Source organism: Hakea prostrata, chromosome 2, assembly GCF_041222555.1.
Source record: "Hakea prostrata isolate BN-2017 chromosome 2, UWA_Hpros_2, whole genome shotgun sequence".
Taxonomy (NCBI): domain Eukaryota; kingdom Viridiplantae; phylum Streptophyta; class Magnoliopsida; order Proteales; family Proteaceae; genus Hakea; species Hakea prostrata.
In genome coordinates this window covers 52,298,077-52,318,807 of record NC_142601.1, presented here as the reverse complement: position 1 = coordinate 52,318,807, position 20,731 = coordinate 52,298,077, and the positions used below count along the sequence as shown (strand labels likewise).

General features: G+C 39.8%; 1 protein-coding gene across 1 annotated transcript in view; it reads left to right on the top strand.

The window, feature by feature from the left end:
* Positions 1–20,731, top strand: part of LOC149024813 (senescence-associated family protein) — a 35,495-nt gene that overhangs the window by 13,196 nt on the left and 1,568 nt on the right. The window contains exons 3-10 of the mRNA XM_089145007.1: positions 9,720–9,899; positions 10,158–10,231; positions 10,393–10,469; positions 10,559–10,630; positions 19,443–19,511; positions 20,285–20,331; positions 20,448–20,577; positions 20,658–20,726. Of these exons, the coding sequence (XP_089001133.1) occupies positions 9,720–9,899; positions 10,158–10,231; positions 10,393–10,469; positions 10,559–10,630; positions 19,443–19,511; positions 20,285–20,331; positions 20,448–20,577; positions 20,658–20,726 (718 nt within the window). The remainder of the gene's footprint in view (positions 1–9,719; positions 9,900–10,157; positions 10,232–10,392; positions 10,470–10,558; positions 10,631–19,442; positions 19,512–20,284; positions 20,332–20,447; positions 20,578–20,657; positions 20,727–20,731) is intronic.

Below are 20,731 nucleotides of genomic sequence, written 5' to 3'. Positions count from 1 at the left end.
CTTTGACAAGCCTCTATACAAAGGTTATGTTGATCTTTCTCAAGCTCAAGGATGCCGAAAACCCTTGTATCAACTTCTACAAAGATCCCAAGATTGAGAAAGTTGACCAAAAGATTTTAAAGGCCACTCTGGCATGTGATGGTGTTCCTCACAAGTGGAAATAAAGATTTAACGAACAGTGTGAGATATACGACATGCTCCTCCCTTGTTGAAGAAGTTAACACTTAAGGCTTGCAAACCCAGCTTGCGTAAAGCGAGTTAGTAGCTCATTTACTTCGTGCTAAAGACCTCTTAGCATGAATGGTCGAGTTATGACCTCATTTGTCAATAAACACAAGAAAAGACAAATGAAGTTCCCAAAGATAATCTCACTACGGATAAACAGTTTAGAAGCTCCAGAGCCTCCCATCCGAATATGTCGATCCATTGATGAAATGCTTGCTTAAAGGCTACTATCGCGAAGATGGTGGACCCAGCTCATCCAGCTCCACAAGATCGATGCTCTTAGGCCTTCCGAAGAAGTGAACACAACAAAGATACGTAAGAATAATCATTGCCGATTTTGAGATCGTCCGTTCCAAGATGGGTAAACAGATATGCGATACTTGGCGAAGATTTAAGAAAAGAAAGCTCTGTTTTCCAAAAGATATGAAAAGAAGCATGATGAGAAAGTTACTCAAAGGCTAACGAAGATGCAGGTCCAGTCATGGAGATGATGGACGAAGAACCCTGAGATACATGAGACTATTGCTAAAGTCATTAGCCTCACAAATGAAGATTTCAGTAGGAACATAATTGTCCGAAAATCCTCCTACCTGCCGTCATCCGCCACAAAAGATGTTACTATGCAAAGATGCTACTGCGCAATCCTCATCAACACTATGTAACTAAAAGAAGATTCCTTTTATCTTTTGTCAAACTATGTTTAATAGTTTTTGAATTCCGTTCTATCTTTTATTAAGTTATGTTTTATAAACTTTGAAGTCCGATGTCTATATAAAGAACTTCAATGTTGAAGTAAAGGAGAAGGAGAAGTTTAGAGAAGTTTTAGAGTCAGTATTGTATTGTTGTATGCTTGTATAGATAGTGAATGTTTATGAAATACCTTATTCCAACATTGCACTCCTTAGAAGATCCAGCGTAGAAGCTCTTTCTGTAAGTTCTTTTCTTTATTTCTTTTAAGATATGGGCTGTAGTGTGGAGTAATTATGTATTTCATGTCATTTCATCATATTCGGGTGGATAACCATGGAACATGCCTACAGTTTGCCTCTGTTCTTGTGACACCACCCCGCATCATGAGGATCATCTGCATCAATAATCCCAGATGAGTAGTTTCGGTGGACAACCGAAACTAGATGTTCTCATGCTACAGTTGAAAGAGACCCAACTCCAACGCTCTCTAGAATTGGTGAAAAACTTTACAACTGATGTTAAATAATCCCGAGAATCACTCGAGTTCGGATGGCTGTTTACAACCCTGAAATAGTTGGTGAGGTCCACTTCCGAAAGTCTTTTGAATTTCAAAGAATGAGTAGAGTTAAAGAACCCTATCCGATAAAGCCAGGAACACTTGCTCAAGGCGTAAAGGCCTCACGAGCCTGAATGGCTGGTGTAAGTCCCTTGCGGGGTTGGTGCCGTAGTCTTTTGCCTCTCTTGGCCTAAAGAGACAAAACCATTGATTTGGTTGTTACTCCTCAAATTTTAAAATTTTCACATGACTTTGCATATCATTCTACTATATTGCATCCATCATTAGATCTCAAAAAGGTTGAATCTTGAGAATAACATGCATTCCTTCCCAAAAGGAAATCGAAGCATCCCCCTCTCAACTTCAGCCTTCCATAAGTCTCGGTTCTGTGTATCAGCCCCGTACCTTGTTTTTCTCTTTTATTTCAGATATCTGTTAAAATACTCAGAGTATAGGTCATACTTGCATATAGGATTTGCATAGTTCGATCCAACCAACTTAAAATTTTCTGGAATACCCTATATTCGTATCGGCGTATTATAGGAGATAAAAATAAGATATTGAGCAGTAAATCAGTCTCTTGAGATGAAAAAAGATAATACCAGTTCTCCAAAATCTAGATTACCTAAATCAAAAGGTTAAGATTATAGAAAAATAATCCTTGCCTTAGATTTATCAAAGATTCCCTCTAAAGATGAAATCCGAGAATTAATCTACCAATTAAGATTAAGAGAACCCAAAGATATGAAAACCTTTAGCTGTCTAGAAAAATTAGGCTAAACCCAAAGATGGCCTTACGTCTAAGAATTTGGAAAAGACATCCTTATAGATATTAAGATAGATAATCTTAGAACCTAACCAAAGGTTGTTTATTATGAGTCTTTCTTTAGTATAGATTATATGAAATCAAAGAAAGATTAAAGAATTTATGGGAGATCTACCAAGAAAATGTGGTATAACCAAATACATAGCACCTTACCGATCGGTCATTATAGTTCAAAATAATATTGAACCGGAAATGCTAAAGGATATCATGGAAAAGCTTGATAAGATAGAATCCAAAATTAGTACAGTTTCAAAGAATGAAATTGAAAATCTCAATTCATCCTTAGACAGATTAAAGATTACTGAGAATAGTGTGAAAGCTAAAGGAGATTTTATTAAGTATTCTCAAGATAAGACCTTTAGATTTGGTCCTAAAAAATCTATTCATATTCAGTTTTTTAGAAGGTATATATATATTCACAGTCCAATTATACAAACATCAATCGCAACGAAAAGAAAGTGAATTTACATCTTCAACTTTAAAGGCAGTGTTAGGTGGCAGCACCCTTGCCTTTAACATGTATTTGAATACCTATCAACATTTACAATAATGAGCTTTGCGGTCCAGTAAGCAATAAAGACAACCATGTAATTAAGTCAGGCAGTTCATCATGCATCAATGATCACATCAAAATCATATAACATCATACATTCCAATTTTTCCTTTCGTTTTCCTTTTCCATTATCCTTTTCCTGTTCCTTTTTTCCTTTTCTTTTTCTTTTTCCTTTTTCCTTTTCCTTTATTTTCATTTCTGTTATCTGACATTATAGTCTTGAGCCTAGGCAAATCCAGATGATGCACATTTCTCTTCACCACTGAAGTGGCTTCTGTCTCTTCACCACCGAAGTGGCTTCTGTCTCTTCACCACCGAAAGTGGCTTCGTCCCTTCACCACCGAAGTGGCTTCGTCCCTTCACCACCGAAGTGGCTTCTAGGCACAAGGCCTTGCACACCTCGTGGATTGCCATCGGCACAGACTCAATCTTTTCGCCTTTTCAGTCTTGCTTCATGCCTTCCCATTTGGGTACATAAGTACCAGGACTTACAGAAGCTATTACATTTTCATTTCTTTTTCTTTTACTCTTTTCATATTCAATTCGGTATTGCATTACCCATGGTAAAAAATTCGAGGGAAACTCAAGTTTCGACCGGGTGAAAATGGGAAACTTAGGTGGAAACTTGGGAAATTTCGAGGAAACTGAAGACTTTTCCGTACAAGTTTCGACAGGTTTTAGAGAGTATTTTGGGGTGGGATCCTGTATTTAAGCTAATTAGAGTATAAAGAATACATTTGTTGTATTTTGCTAAAAAAATCAATTTAGATATGTCATTCAATGTACATAACATCAATGTAGAGTTGTCCAAAAAGTACATTATAAACTTAACTACTTAAGCACATAACATTCAATATATAATTTCTAACTTCAAAATAGTTGACAATAAAAGAAAAATACAACTTAGTGTTAAGAGGAGTGCCAATAGTGGATTCATCCTGTGAGCTAAGTAGTACTATGCCTGTAACATCCTCTCTCCAACCAACGAACATAGACATCCCATAACATTTTATGCCTATGGTTGTCAAGTTAATCGACAACTGTAACTTTATGAGTCTAATCATCAATATGCTTAAGATAACCAACCTAAGGGAATACGCACTTTGGATAGGGAAGTTCTGATGGAGGGGGTATTTGTCGTGGGTATTTGGGGAAACATGAAATAAACAAAAAAATTGAAAAAATGGAAGAGCTACAAAATTTACAGGAAAAAGTCCAAAGTTTCCACAAAATTTCCTAGGTTTCCACGAAATTTTCCAAGTTTCTACGAAATTTCCCAAGTTTTCCACGAAATTTCCCAAGTTTCCCGCGAAATTTGGGAAATTTTTTTCCTCATGAACCAGCTGGTCCAACTGGGTTGAACCAAGTTTCGATAGGTTTCCGGGTTTCGACAAGTTTCGACAGTTTCGATCGAAACTGTGGATTTTTTCCGGTCCTCATGAGTTTCGTTTCGCATTTTCCAAAATGGGAAATTTCGGTGGCAATTTCGCAAGTTTCGATGGAATTTTGTTCTATGGCATTACGATGCTCTGCTCATTTCAATATACATTTTTCATTTCAATCATCATTCAGTCTCATCTAAACATAGTTCATGACATTCCATCATTTACATATGAGAGCATGATAATTTACATTTAACATGCATAAACATTCTTGCAAATTTATGATTAATAGTTCAAGAACATTATCAACGTTTCATTCAAGCAGTTCAATCAAGTCATTGAGCTGTCATCCAATTCCATGCATTTTGTTCAATACACAAAGGCATATATCATGCACTTTCCATAATTTGCATCAACGAATAAATTAAATAGACTTTATGTTACCATGTGCATGCTACATATCTATTAAAGGAAAACAGCCACTTATCATACATAGGTTGGTCAATATTACTTACCTGCTTCTGGTCCATGGGTATGTGTCTTGACCTTGGTTCCGATAAAATCCGCTCTCCCTCCGGTATCCAGAACGATTAACGGCTATGCCAAATACACGGAAACCAACGCGGGATTTTTCACTTTTTTATTTTATTTCCTCTTCATTTTCTCTCTCCTCTTCCTTTCCTCTCTCCTCTTCCTCACGGTCTTCCTCTCTCTTCTCTCTCCACTTCTTCTCTACTCCTTCTCTCTCCTCTTCCTCACGGTCTTCCTCTCTCTCCTCTCTCCACCTCTTCTCCACTCCTCTCTCCTTTCTCCTATTCTTCTTCTACCTCTTTCTTTACTAATGGTCTGCACTTGCACGCACTCCACTATTCATTTTTTTCTTTTTCTTTTCTCTCTCCTCTCTACCTCACCTCTTACTCTTCGTCCTCCTCTTTCCTCTTTCTCTTCTTTCTCCTTCTTACTTCTTCTCTGTTCTCTTTCTCTTCTCATTCCTCTACACGTTTCTCTTCTCCTCCACTTTCTTCTCTCTCTTAAAAGTTCTGCAAACTGGGTGTGGTACAACTCTTTCTCTCTCCGGTTTCTCTTTTACTCCCCATTCTGAAATTCTTTCTCTTCAATCTTCACCTCTTCTCTCTCCTTAATCCTCTTCTCTTTTTCTCCTCCCTCTGCTGTTTGTTTTGGACGCAGGTAACGTCTTTGCATCTCCACTCCACTCTCTCTCTCCTTCCTCTTAAACCTGATTCCGCGCAAATATCCTTTCTCTTAACTCTCTCTCTCCTTCCTCAATTTTTCCACAGCTTTGCCTTATCCTCCATTTCAGTCTTCTCTCTCCTCTCCTCTTCTCGTTTATTTCTCCCCTGCAACTCCCTCTCTTAACTCTTATCCATTTCCTTCACTTTTTCCATTTTGTCTTTTTCCACTCCCATCTTTCATATTACACGCATCTGACAGCATAACACCCACTTCTTCCTCTTTCTCCTACTTTATCATCATTAATTACAAAAAATAATATGAGATAGGTGTCACCCCTTCCCCTTCTAATTCATTAGAAAATATCTAATGGCCACGTGAGAAGGTGGTGGCATCTCCACCTTCTCTCTCCTCAATTACTAACATAAAACAATGATGTATATACCTAGTGGCCTTCTTTATGGGCTCGTGGGCCCGCTCTTTACACCGGGCCCACCTTGGGGTGAGAATATTCATGCCTCTGGGTTCAGAAATGTACGCTGATCATTTCGTCATTTTCAGTTTAGTCTAATCCCACTATTGTGGGACCCACAAGCAATGTCTGATCTCGACCACAATGGCACATTCACCACAATAATAAAATAATAATAGAAAAAGATGCGGGGCATTACGCTATCACTATTCACATTTCGAAAAAGAAGAGTTGGAGAAGCAAGTGGAGACAATGCTAAAGAATGGGGTGATTCGGCCCAATAACAACCCATATTCCTCTCCGGCGTTGTTAGTTAAGGACGACACATGGAGGTTTTGTGTTGATTATCGTGCCCTTAATACGATTACAATTAAGGATCGTTTTCCCATTCCCACCATTGACGAGTTGCATGGGGCTAGCTATTTTTCGAAGATGGATCTTCGATCCGGATACCATCAAATTCAAGTGAGGCGGGAAGATGTGCCAAAACTACCTTCCGCACCCATGACGGGCATTTTGAATTCTAAGTGATGCCCTTTGGGCTCACGAATGCACTGGCTACATTTCAAGCAACGATGAATGCAATCTTCAAGCCCTTTCTAAGGAGGTATGTTTTAGTTTTTTTTGATGACTTACTGATTTTCAGCCCAACTTGGGAAGCCCACTTAGATCATTTAGAATAAGTTTTGGAGATATTAAGGGTCCACAAACTCTATGCCAAACGTTCTAAATGTATTTTTGGTCAACAAGAAATTGGGTATTTGGGCCATGTGGTCTTGGCCCACAGACTCTTAGTGGATCAAGACAAAATTAAGGCCATTGGAAATTGGCCCATACCTAAATGCCTAAGAGAAGTGAGAGGCTTTTTGGGGTTAACTCGGTATTATCACCGTTTCATTAAAGGGTATGCTCAGTTGGCCTTTCCTCTCACTAATCTATTACGGAAGGGCGCTTATGAATGGACTAATTCTACACTTGAGGCGTTCCAGGAGTTGTAGCAGATCATGACCCGAGCACCGGTATTGGCTCTGCCGGACTTTACACAACCCTTCACGGTGGAAACGGACGCATCTGATGTAGGAGTGGGAGCAGTGCTCTCTTAGTCCAAGCACCCCATCGCCTTCTACAGCCGCAAACTATCGCCACAGCTTTAATCCGCTTCCACCTATGTGAGAGAAATGACAGTGATTACTTAGGCCATGGCAAAGTGGAGGAAATACCTCCTTGGGTGCAAGTTCTATATCCAGAGTCCAGATTGACCAACATAGTCTCTGCGAACTTACGGCCCAAACTATACAGACACCAGAGTAGCCGCGGTTCCTCACCAACTTGCTGTGTATAATTTTGAGGTTATTTATAAACCAGGGAAAGAGAACAATGTAGCTGATGCATTGTCTCGAAGACCAGAAGCCACAGGAGAATTCTTCTCTATCACTCTAATCACTGTGGACATCCTGGAGACACTGAAACAAGAAGTGTGCTAGTCATCAGAGCTCCAAGAGATCTGCGGCGGTGACAGAGAACCCGCAAGGTTCACCTGGATACTCTATCAAACAGGGGGTTCTCCTATTCCACAGCTGATTGGTGATTCCCAAGGGCTCGATGTTAAGGATTAAATTTTTGGAGAAGTATCATGCATCGCCACAGGGAGGACATGCCGGAGTTTGACGTACATATAAGCGGCTCTGTTCGAACGTCTTTTGGAAAGGAATGAAATCTGATGTTGAAGAATATGTAGCCGCCTGTAAAATCTGCTAGTAGATGAAGCCAGAACACAAGAACCCGATGGGACTCATTCAACCGATACCAATACCAGAAAGGGTGTGGGAGGAAATTTCAATTGATTTCATCAAAGGTCTTCCATTATCTAAGGGATGCTCAGCAATATTGGTGACAGTGGATCGATTATCTAAGTATTGTCATTTCTCAGCCTTACCGCCTCACTATACCAGTTACAAGGTAGCATAAATGTTTTTCTATGATGTGATAAAATTACATGGGATACCCAGATCTATAATCAGCGGCTGAGATCCAATTTTTCTAAGTTCCTTCTGGAAGGAGTTACACTGTCTGCAGGGTACCTTGCTAGCCATGAGTTCGGCATATCACCCGCAAACTGACGGCCAAACGGAGGTCACCAACAGAAGCTTAGAGATGTATCTGAGATGCTATGTTGCAGAGGAGCCAAATCATTGGGTCAGATACTTGAGCTTGGCCGAATACTGGTATAATACGTCCCACCACTCTTCAATTGGCATGACACCATATGAGGCTGTGTATGGAAGACCCCCCCCTCTCTTGGTCGCTACCTTCTTGGAAAATCCACAAATGTTGCAGTGCAAGATGAATTGTAGACACGCGAGCAACTCCTGCAGTCCCTGAAGAACAACTTGGTTTGTGCCCAAAATCGCATGAAGACTATGGTTGATTGGAAATGCAGGGATTGGCAGTTTGAAGTGGGTGATTCGGTCTATGTCTGTCTCAAGCCTTACCGACAGGTTTCAGTCGCCGCTCGCTTGAACCAGAAACTCTCAAAGAGGTTTTACGGGCCGTTCAAAATCCTTAGAAAAATTGGCAAGGTTGCATACCACGTGGAATTACCACCAACGTCCCACATACATCCGGAATTCCACGTCTCAGTTCTGAAGCCATATGTCAGTCCTCCCTCTCCTGCAACACCTATTCCAGAGTTACCACCAACAAAATTACAACCTCTGGCTGTTGTGCAGACTCGTTCTATTTGGTGACGCAGAACTAGCGTGCCTCAAGTCCTTATTCAGTGGGAAGATATGCTTGTAGAAGAGTCGTCTTGGGTAGATATCACAACAATTCAGAAACAATTCCCCTGTTTCAACCTTGAGGACAAGTTGGTGTTGGAGTGGTGGGTATTGATACGAACCTGAGCTCAGCGCCCTCTTATGGAGAGCCAATTCCAGCAGAGCAGGCTTCAGTTATGCCAGAACCACCTCCAACTGAGCAGATTTCGGTTACGCCAGGACAGGGACAAGAAGCCACAACCGAAGCACTGCGTACCAGTACCAAAGCACGCCAAAAGCCAGCTCGCCTAACCGATTATGCTCTATAAATGCAAAAGGGAAAAGATCAGAATAAAAGCATGAGTGAGGAATTTGTGAAAACAATAGACAGGGCTTTTGGGGATTTTAGAGGGTAATTGATCTTATGGTCGAGAGATCGCTAAGGTTGTAATTGAGGGTTATAAATACCACTGAAAGTAGCAATGGAAAGTTAAGAAGAAAATTATCCTTATTTTCATCTCCTCTCTGAGTTCTTCTCTGTTCTTACCCTCTTTTCATCGTCTGCAACTGATTGCCCATCTTTGGGTGTATCATCTTACTTCTTTCGTCTAGTTGTACTCAATCCTTTTTCTTTATGCCCATAAGCTTTTGTTTACCCTTTCACCTTTTTCTTTGGATTTAGTTAGAATCTCTTATCTTGTTATTGTCCTAGACAGATTCCTTTGATCTCATTTTAGTAGATTGACCTTCTAAGTTTTTTCTTCCTTTTATTTTTGAACATGTATCAGGAATTGTAAATATGCTGAACAGAAGATATAATGAAAAGTTTCCATGCACACATTCTACTGTTCTTGAGATGGCTTTTGGTATAGAATGATTATTTGTAAAAGTTGAAACCTAGTGATATGTGAATTGCAGACACATATGTCCTTACATGTACTTCTGTACTGTCTGTTGCTTCCCTGCTTTTCCAAATTACAGTGTTGGTACAGTTTTTCTTGGGACTGACCGACCAGAGTTAACATAATTGTAGAATTCTTATTCCTTGGAAATCCCATTTTCGTACAGAACCCAAATTGGAGATCAAGAAGTTGAAGAGTTTTTTGACTCATTCTTGCCTGAGCATCCAGTCATGTCTGAAAGTCCTACTTACTCAGGGCAGGGCTTAGCTGAGGCTTGCAAATTTGTCTACAACGATGCAAAGTTTGTTAATGAAAGAGCTCGAAATGACATCATCTTGCTTTCACGGTAATATTCAGCTCCACTGGTTGTGTTCTCTACCTATTGAACCTGTCAAAGAAAATGCATTCATAAGAAAAAGTCAATGATTTGTTTTGTGGTGTACCACCACCTCTTAGATATAGTTTTCCAATAACATTGATTGTTGTTCTGGCATATGCTTGAGATAGGCTTAGGTCAGATTCTTTGACATGTTCATGTGTTGCTTTGCAGTTTTTGTTTTACGTGGGGATGTTTTGCTTATTTTTTCCCTTTTGTGTGCATTAGTGGCATAATGAAATTGAATGATCGGGCACGCCAAGATGCAGCAATCATTGGTCTAGAGTTTCTTAAGCTTGATGGTAGGCTTTGTTAGTTCCTGTTCCTTGAGTGATTTTATTCTGGGTCCTAGAGATTATCAATGATTTTCTATTTTTTGGTTGGCTTAGTTTATTAAATGAGATTTGTTGTAAATTGCTTTGGCTATTTTTCTGTTCAATTTGACATGATTGGTACTTTGCAGCTCGGGCACGTGAGGACACTGAGAAGATTGACCACGGTGTTAAGAAGAAAGCAGAACGACTACATAATATAGCTATGGTATATCGAGCTTACTGCACTTGGTTCTATGTTGCAGGATTCTCTTCCCAGATGGCCAAAGTATTAATGACTCTTTTATGTGTTTTCAGCACCTTAAGGACAAAGCTGGATCCAAGCTGAAAAGTGTGGCAGACAAGCATTGGAGTGATGGGGCACTGGAGGTTCTAATTTTGCTTAATATTATTTATTGTGATAATATTGATCAATGGAAGAATTAAGTATGATGCAATACCTCCTTCTTGAACCAGCACAGGCCCATTTGGAAGCCCAAACTGGTATAGATTTGGTCCAAAAAATTTGGTATTCTGGTCCAATTGCATATGCAGGCATTTATTTGGTTATGTAAGTTGGCTTTCTTATGGTGAAAGATAGGTGACTTAGCATGGAGTTGAGTTCGACTCACTTTTGAGTCGATCACGAATGGGCATTTGGGTTTGAATTAAATGTTCAATTTGAGTTTATGTTGACTTGTATGGGATCAACCATCTACACGGACCAGCACCTTATCTCTCCCATCCCAAGTGCAGATCCTCCAACCTTTCCCATCTTGCCTTTGCAGACGATCTCATGATCTTCTCCAAGGCTGACTACCGATCTATCTCCACCATTGTTTCCTCCCTCTCCTCCTTTGAATCTCTCTCTGACTTTTGTGTCATTCTTAGCAAATCTACTCTCTTTCTCTCTGGAGTTTTGGATTCCATTCGAAACTCCCTTTTGCAGCTCTCGGGGTTTAGCCTTGGCTCCTTCCTTGTGACCTATCTTGGTCTACCCCTCATCCCCGGTAGGCTCACCCGCCACCACTGCTCCCCCATGCTTGACCATATAAGGAAAAGGCTCCAACTCTGGAAAGGAAAGCTTTTGTCTTTTGCAGGTTGAGTCGTGCTAATTCAATCAATCCTCCAATCGTCTTACCTGTATTGGAGTGGCATCTTCTCCATCCCCAAATATGTTATCCAATCCTTGGAATCCCTCTTCTGTGCCTTCCTCTGGAAAGGCCAAGAATCCTCTCGATTCCTCCATCCCATCTCTTGGGAATCTTTTTGTCGTCCCAAATCCGAGGGAGGTCTTGGGATCCGTCGAATCCTTGATGTCAATTTTGCCTGCCTTTTGAAGCTCATTTGGAAGATCGTTTCTAAGCATGACTCGATTTGGGTTTCGTGGGTATACTCCTACCTCCTCAAGCAAGACTCGTTTTGAACTGTTTCTTGCCCCCCAAATCCATCCTGGATTTGGAGGACAATCCTTCTCCTCCGCCCTCGCGCTCTCACTGCTATCTCTATCCAGATCTTTAGTGGATCTTCCATTCTATTTTGGCTTGACCCCTGGCATCCGATGGGCGTTCTCTACCCCCTCCTTGGCCCCCGCACTGTCTATGATACTCGTATTCCCAAGACTTGCACACTTGATGTCTTCATCTCCAATGGTTCGTGGTCCCTGCTCCCCCACCCCAGCCTCTCTCTAGTTTGGAGTGCCCTCCCCCCTATCCTCAGTCAGCTGTATGACCTCACTATTTGGTCCACTTCTCCCATCAAATCCTTCACCACTGCCTCCGCCTGGAACCTTCTTCAATCCCATCACCCCCTGTTCCTTGGTCCCGGTTGGTTTGGTTTAAATGTCACATTCCCCGCCATATTGTCACATCCTCCCAGCCGGTACCCTAACTGGCATACCCGAGAGTGTGATCCACAGTCCTAAAGATCAAGTTTAGGAACGATCATATCCATTTCGCACAATAACATAATCAAAAGCAAGAACAAATCATAATGTTCAAGTAATTTATAATAAAAGTCAAGAAAGGATCTCAGAAGGATCACTAAGAATATCAGAGTGCGGAAAACAATATACCAAATCAAAAGACAACTGTAGAGTATAGCGGAAATATACTCCACAACTTATGCGGAAGGTAGATCAAAATCTAAGTAAATCTCTAAGCTAATGCAAGTAAAGTAAAAGATAAGTCTAGAAGAAACAAGAGAAATCTAATCCACATCTTCAGTTGGCTCTTCTTCATCTTCTTCACCTTGCCCTTCCTTATATGGACCGTCATCATATTCCAAACCTGCAGAGAAGTCTAACAAAAGATATGGTACAAAAGGAGTGAGTTTCGAAAGAAACCCAATAAGGCAGTTAAATCCATAATAACATAAATGACAGGATTTCAAAACAAACATAAATGCAATATGGTATGAGACAAACAATGAATCTATGAATCTAACTCTATGTATGCTGGTCTCTATTGGCAGACATGCTTTAAGTCATAGCACCATACTTCTTTAGGTAGGTCAATCACACAACGCCGTTTGGTAGTGGGTCCGGCATCCCTCGGGACATTCCATGGCGGGGGTTTAAGTCACCGCTCTCTCACATCACCATTGGTCTAAGTATTGGCGCATGTCATGGTTAAGCCTAGCCAAATGCAAGTCTTCTACTTAGTTATATCAAGTCAGATCCAGATACGTCCATTCCTCGCCCCTGGCGATCCTTTCCGGTATCCTTCACACTAGAGTCCTCATAGTCCCTTACTACGGACTCATCAACCCTATTGGTTATCCACATATGGTAAACGGGAAGCTCTCACGTCCCCTCACGGGTTGGTTACCGGTCTTGAGCGCCCGTGAGCCCAAGTCTATCCATATGCAACCCTACCAATAAATGGCCCCCACAATGTGATTCCTGTCCTCTCACGGGTTGGTTACCGGTCTTGAGCGCCCATGAGTCCCCATTGCTACCACGGGTCGTTCGGTCTCAATACCCTTCCGAATCGGGTCTGATATAACGGGGTATTCCTAGCCAAACACTGCTAGACAACCCTAGGTATGAAAATCAATAATTCAGGAAGGTGTCAATGGGCATCTTCGGAGAACATCCCATACTATTCCCTTCAATGTCCAAGGACAGAAGTGTCAAAAGGACACCTCTCCTTCCCGAACCATACTTAATCAATCACAATCACAAATCAATCATATCATACACTTTTACAGTATATAGAAAATATACCATAATAAGATCCATCTCATATATAGTTGACAAATAAAGACATTCATAAACTAAAGAAAGCAAGTAAATAATACTACTGTAATTGAAGTAAATACAATAGTAATATATTCATAAAAGAATCTAATTATGGTAACAAATCTGAAAGATTCTAATATAGAAACTAAAATCACACAATCTATGCTATTATAGAAGTAACCATCCTTACCTTATATAACTTGAAGAGAATCTCCAAGGATCAAGGAGAATCTTCCCAAACTTGGCAAGAAGGTCCTAAACAAGTATATATATCATATTAGGAAAGAAACCTAGAAGGTAAGAGATCAAATCATCCAAAACAGACCAAATATGAGGTTACTGTCCTCATTGGTCGATTGACTTGGTCTACTGCCTCAGTCGACCAATGAGTCGACCAACAGAGACAGTGGCCTTCAAAATCAGAGTTTTTAGAATATAGAACCGAATTTGGTGGTTCAAAAGGGTACCAAACAAGGGGGAAACTACTATGACAGTATCCTAGTATATAGAGGACTTCAAAACACTAATCAAATCAAGTCTTCAAGTTACAAATTAGGAAAACAAAAGTTACCATAATTAGATCAATCATGGTTCTTGAAGAATTCATAGTAAAAATCATGGACAAGAACGATAGGATGATGGATCATTGATTGTGATAAAGAAATCATGAAAAGCATGCATAGATCTTCAAGAAAAATAGATCTAAGACTGAAGAACATGAATCTAAATAAGGAAACAAAACTTACCATAAATGTATCAGTCATGGTTCTTGGAGAAAGCATGGTATGATCAAGAAGAAAGAACTAGAGATTGACAGGTTACAACTCTTGTAAAGAAAACACAGCGATTAACTACTAATATGATCAATAAAACAGATCTAAGAAGATCAGAATTTGAATCAAAAGATGAACAAAGACAAGATCATGATTTAGATCATGATTCCTTCAAAAGCTTGCAATGATCATGATTAAGATCATTGCATTAGCCATTAATCCTTAGGAAGATCATGAGGGACGAATAGAGAGATGTTTGCAATAGAGAATGCAACATCTTCTCTACTGTCTCAGCCCAAAAAGGAAAGAAAAACAGAGATGGAGAAGAAGAAGAGAGTGTAGACATACCTTTGATGCAAGAGGAAGAAGATTACTTGAGTTCTTGCGAGGGATCAACCAAGGATGCAAGGAAATTGATTAGAATGGAATTCTAACTCGTTCTAGAGGCTTAGGAGGCAGAGGAGACGAAGTAATCCCGAGATTGGACTTAAATAGAGCAAGAAAGACCTAAATCTGCAAAACAGATCTCATTGGTCGATTGGATTGGTCTACTGGCCCAGTCGACCAATCAGTCGACCAATGGAGACAGCAAGGTACATAATGCACTGTTTTGGTCATAACTTCTTCGTTTGAAGTCCGATTGATCCGAAATTCGAAAGGGAACTTCACACAAACATAATAAGACTATCTAGCATGAATTGGGCATCATCCATGGTCCAAAAAAATCAGTACTTTATAATTTGGGAACATGAGCTTCTAAAATGGAAACAACATGGTTCTCATAGCAAACTCACCATGGATTCAAGGGAAGAATTAGAGAGATTAAGGCTTCACTCTAATGGAATATCAAGAACATATCAGAGGCAAGAATAACTAAATAGAAAATCAAAAGAATACTAATCCTAGAATGAGAGGAATCAAAAATAGAAACTTACTAGAATGCTTATATTAGTGGTCAACATAGAAGGCTAAAATGGCTAGAAAGAAAGGGGAATTGATTCAAAGAGATGAAATACATTAGAACAGCAGTAAGGCTAAGATCAAACATGTTAAACATTAATTTGAAAAGAAGCTACAGTAGAATGGTCATGCTGTCCAAAATTCAATCAAAATCAGTGAAGAATTGAGGAGATTCACCATGTGGTTTCAAGGAATGCATAGAGTGATTGGGGGTTCACTCTAAGACATAAGGAGATTAGAGAATAGGTAGTTATAGTAGTGTAACACCTTCTCCACAATCAAAACATCAAGATAGAACAAGAAGAAGAAGAAAGAGAGAAGAAGGAGATAGAACACTGAAATCAAGGTCCAACTTCAAGGTGTAACATTAAACTAACCTTTCTTCACCCAAAATAGATAGGGTGTCCTGGCTAGGTTTGGGCTGGATTTCACACATACCCTCACTCTTTGGTGGGCTCTCAATCTCGCCCTCCCCACCCAATCATTCCTCATTAGCCGCCATATCCCCGCCAACCCTAACTGTTCCCTTTGTTGGAATGCCTTTGAGGACATTGAACACCTTTTTTTTCTTCTTTCTCCTGCCCCCTTTCCTGTTCCATTTGAGACAGAGCCCTAGCCTCCATTTGGCCTCGCTTGCGGCAATCTCAAGGTTTTGCCAGGGATTGGTCTTGGACCTTGAGCAACTTTGCTAGACACTCTATTTGCGACCGCCTTGGCAAGCTAGTCTTTGGTGCCACCATCCACCATCTTTGGTGGGAGTGTAACATTAGAAGATGGACCTCCAAATCTCGTTCTCTTGAATTGATTTGGAGTGCCATCTGCTTTGATGTATCTTCTAGATTGCTGTTGATTCCCCATCCCCCTGTGGCGGACTACCCCATAAATAGGTTAATTGTTAGTTTCTGGGGTCTCCGCTCATCTTTTATTTCCCCTGCTTGAGCTCTTCGAGCTATCTTTGTTTGCGGCTTTGTATTGCTTGTTGTTTTTAATATAATTATTTATTCATCCCAAAAAAAAAAAAAAAAACCATCTGGTTCAACTGGTGCTTTTGCCTCCTTCACCTGAGCTTATATCTTCTCAGGTGTGTCTACCTCCTCATTCCTTCATGTTTTCATGCCGTTGCCATTTTCTATTTTATTCTGTTATGGTGACCTTTGTGGGCCCCTAAGGTTCGGATCTATCTTCTTCATCCCTTACTATTTCTTCTTAAGATTTTGTAGAGAAGTCGAAAATTCCTGGGTGATTCAGATACTGAATCCAAGCCTGAAAGTCTACCAGGTGGTAAAGTTCAGACTTCAGACCTAATTCTCCTTCCACCGCCGGGTTCTGGTTTCAGAAATTTTCCTGAAGCTAATACACGTCTGGAATTGCTAGCAGTTCTTCCTATTTCCTAAGAGAGTTGGGGATTGGGTACTCAACCCTAAATTTTTCTTGTGTTTTTGGCTGTGCAGGAAAAGAGTACCATTTAACTGTTGAGGGATTTATTGTGCTCTTTCTTTTATGTTATTTCTTTTCTTGGTAATATTATATACAGTTGTTAAACCATAACTGACCAAGGTTCAAAATTTTGGTTTCGAGGCCGGTTTTGGCCAGCCTCAAAACCAAGATATAGCCGCAATTTCAGCCATTTCGGCCGAAACCAGGGACCGCCGAAACCAGGTACTTTTGCCTAGAAATTTCAGTCCCTGGTTTTGGCCCTGTTTTTTGACCTGAACTTTTGCATGCAAAAGCATAATTAACACAGTGAAAGAGGTATTTCACATAAAAAAATCAATGAGAAATATTGGTTCAATGAACAGCTGGTGATTGTTGAGCGACATGACTATGAGAGAAACAAGCTTGAGATCACTGAATGATAAATTGCCATAAGATTTATTTATTTATTTATTTTAATTTTTTTAGGGGAGGGGGCTGCAGCAATGTATGGTCCCTCAGAGGTGCAGAGGTGTGGTGTAGTCGGAGGAGGAGGAAAAGTAAAGATGAGAGAACATTTAAGGGTATTTTGGGATTATAAATTTTACTTCTTGGCTACATTGCGACCTAATAGAAAGTAACGGTCTGATTGATTGTAATAGATTATAACTGTAGTGGAGGAAGGAGTATTAATTGAAAGTTAAGGTGGGGAATGTTTAATTAGGGCAAAATACAGGAGAGGGATCATTGAATTTCTTTATGTACTCTTTTATGTCCACTTATGTTTAATTCATTCTACATAAAAAGATTACCTAGCACACACGGATCCTGCCATTGCGGGGTCTAGGGATGGTCACAATGTATGCCACCGTTAGTGTAAATTCTAGAATCACCCTTCCTCTTTAATGATTAATACCAGTTAAGTTCCTAAATATGTCCTCTCTTCAAGTGTGGATTCAGAGTCTTCAAGAAACAATTCAGCTTTATCACAAGTCCCAACTAATGGGAGTTGGTTTCCTTGGCCCCGATAGCTCTATTAAAGTTATATTGATGCAAGGCATAAGCTGTGCATGTCTTTCCGTTACCACTTTCCAGTAATCTGAATCAAATTACTCCTCATTATTGCCATCCCAACGCCTTTGTTGAGCATGACCATGTGACCTCAAGCAACTATCTTTTAGCTTGTACACCCAAATCAGCTATAATATGTTCGTTTCTTATTTTATCCTTCTTAGTTTTTAACACATCCCATTTAAACATCATCACTTTGCTACATTTAGCTTATCTATATGATGCTTCTTTAAGTACCCAACATTCCGTCACTTACATTTCTTCTGGTTCTATGAATTTTGCATAGACTTTAAGCTTTAAAGGGAGATGTGGTCACACAACATTCTTGGTGCACCTCTCTAGTTCATCCATTCTGTTTTGTATCTCTGTGAAAGTTTGTTCTTTATTCATGATCTTTATTTATGATTGAGCCTGGCTGGTTAAATAATCACTTAGTGGCACAATGGAAGCCCTGGCTGACTGGTTGCATTATTCTATTTGCATCTCTCATATATCTGGAGTATGAAACTTGGCACTTACACTAAAGAATTTTTGCCAAGTTGAAACTGAAAAAATCAAATTTTTAATTTTTAATTTTTGTGTGTTTGTGTGGTTTTTGTCAATGAGACCATGAAGCAAACTGCACCACCAAACATCCTTTCTAGAAAATTTAGCTTCTGATGGTGAAGCTGTTTGAGTTGCCGAACCATTTTGTCAGGATAACTTCAGTTAAATTGCTATTATTGTCATAAATATTTGTGAATGCTGGACTTATCCTGAGATTAATGAACACATTGGCTATTGCTTTCCGATTAGAATTTGTGAAAGGTGATCACATGGAGCTTTTAGAGAAATTCTTCTTTCTAATGATGCACTTTGTAAACTTCCTTTTCATTTTTGTTCATGGTGTGCAATAGGTCTATTGCTGGGAACTGTGTGAGATCTCGAATAACTGATGTTTGAAGATTGGAATTCATATAATTTCTGGGTGATACAAATCCTAATCAGCATGTCCAGTGGGTAAAATCCCATGTTGCTGCTGGATTGGATAATCCACTGCACATGATAGGCTTGATTGATTCAATCTCCTGCCACTACAGATTAGACAATCTGACTGACCCAGTATGGACCCTTGGCACCATGCTTAAAACGTGATTTCTAGCCAAGTTTTGGAGCAATTCCTAATTTCCTACCGCTGGTAGCTTGTTGATATAAGTGAACCTCTAAATAGACTTTTATCAACTACTTGTTTGCACTACTGAAGATATTTTGACTTGTGAGGAACTGTTACATGATGGTCTTATATTATTTATTGAGGTTCAGGATACAAGTCTTTGGTTAAATTTGTTACTAGTCATGTAGTGTCCTGACTCCTCATATCCAATCCAAAGTTGCAATCAATGTGGACTTTGTGTTCTTGATGAAGTCCTATTCTATCTGGTAGTAAAGAAGTGGGTGTAAGTAAGAAACGTTATGTAGAAGGCAACTGCTTGGTGGGGGAGGTCATCTTTCATTATTTATTGAATGTGTTTCAAGAGCTTGAGTTAGTAGAGATACAGAAGTTCCTACCTGGCACTGGCTTGTAACCGGGTTGGGATACTTTTTTTTTAAATAAGTACCACATTAAAGAGAGTGTTGCATATGAAAAGACTTTTGACTTCTTATGGGCTTCCACCCAGAATTTTTCCCCTGGGATCTCATTTCGATTATTGAGAGAAATGCATTGCACACATCTTGAATCTGCCTTTCCTTTTGGTTTTCCTAGGCTGATTTGAGGAGAGCTGACTTCTGTGTCAAACGACGTGCCATGGAAGACGCATTGATGGCTTTGGAGGTAGAACATTTTTCAGCTTTATCTTTTAACATGCTTCATGAAAATTCATCGGGTTTTCACAGGTAGAGTTGTAAGGGTAACAATATGTATGCATTATATTTGACCGAAAATAACTGTATTACACTGCATAACTCAATCATTTTGGTAGATTGGTAATGCCTTTTCCTCTTGTTGAACTGGTGATGCTATCATAATACGTAAAAGCATTTGAGGCTGTATGATTGTGCTCTTTGACGAAAACTTGTATTGCTTACAAGTCTACAGGAGTGGAGCTCCTTGGGGCCAGGGGGCCATCCAACCCCCCCCCCCCTTCTTTGAAAATTTCCTCTGACCCCTCTTATTTTTTGAAAATTTTTATAAGTCCCTCTGGTCCTCTTTTCATGTGTGAAATATCAGCACTTGCTCCCCACCCACCCGCTGCGTGGAAAAAAAAATTTATCGATGAAGAAAATGGGTAGAAAGGTTATTTTATTTTTGTGGCTTTTCACGTGTTTTTTTTGTTTTTTTTTTTTGGGTAAGAAACTAATATTGGTTTTGAATTAACACCTGGTACTTTAAAAAAAATAAAATTAGTGGTAGAAATTTTGTAATCACTATTGGGCCCCTCCCAATGTTAAGTCCTGGCTCCTCTGCCCCTGCAAGTATACAAAATTTTATTGGACTTTGCTGCACAATTAACCCACTATTTTATCTGTAAATGGGTTGAATGACTTGATACATAATTTGTTCTTACTGAAGGAGAAATTTTATGCCTTTGCTTTATGGTCTTTCAGTTTGTCAAGGACATACATGACATGATGGTGAGCAAGTTGTACAAGCTGTAAGTTCTTCATGTGATGAAACAAAGTCTTTTTGTTTTTTGAAGTTTCTGCAAGGAGTGCAACTCAAGGTATCTCTGGTCATGACATTTGCTCACTGATGTTTAGTTACGTGCAGTCCTTTACATAAGAAACGTGGTTCTATATCTGCTAATGACATGCTGGGACGTGTAATGCTTGAAAAAAATGGCAAGACTCTTGATTCTTTTCTGGGAGAAGTCTCATCTGATCGGATTTCTGCCATTCAGGTATTTTATATAGTCTTGTAGGTTGTTTATGCTAGTCAACTTCAGGTTCTTAACAAATTATGTTGGCAACTCTTCCACAGAATGTATACAGGAGTATGGCATCTGCTCTGTCTGAAGCTGATGGCATTGATTACACCGATCCTGAAGAGGTCTA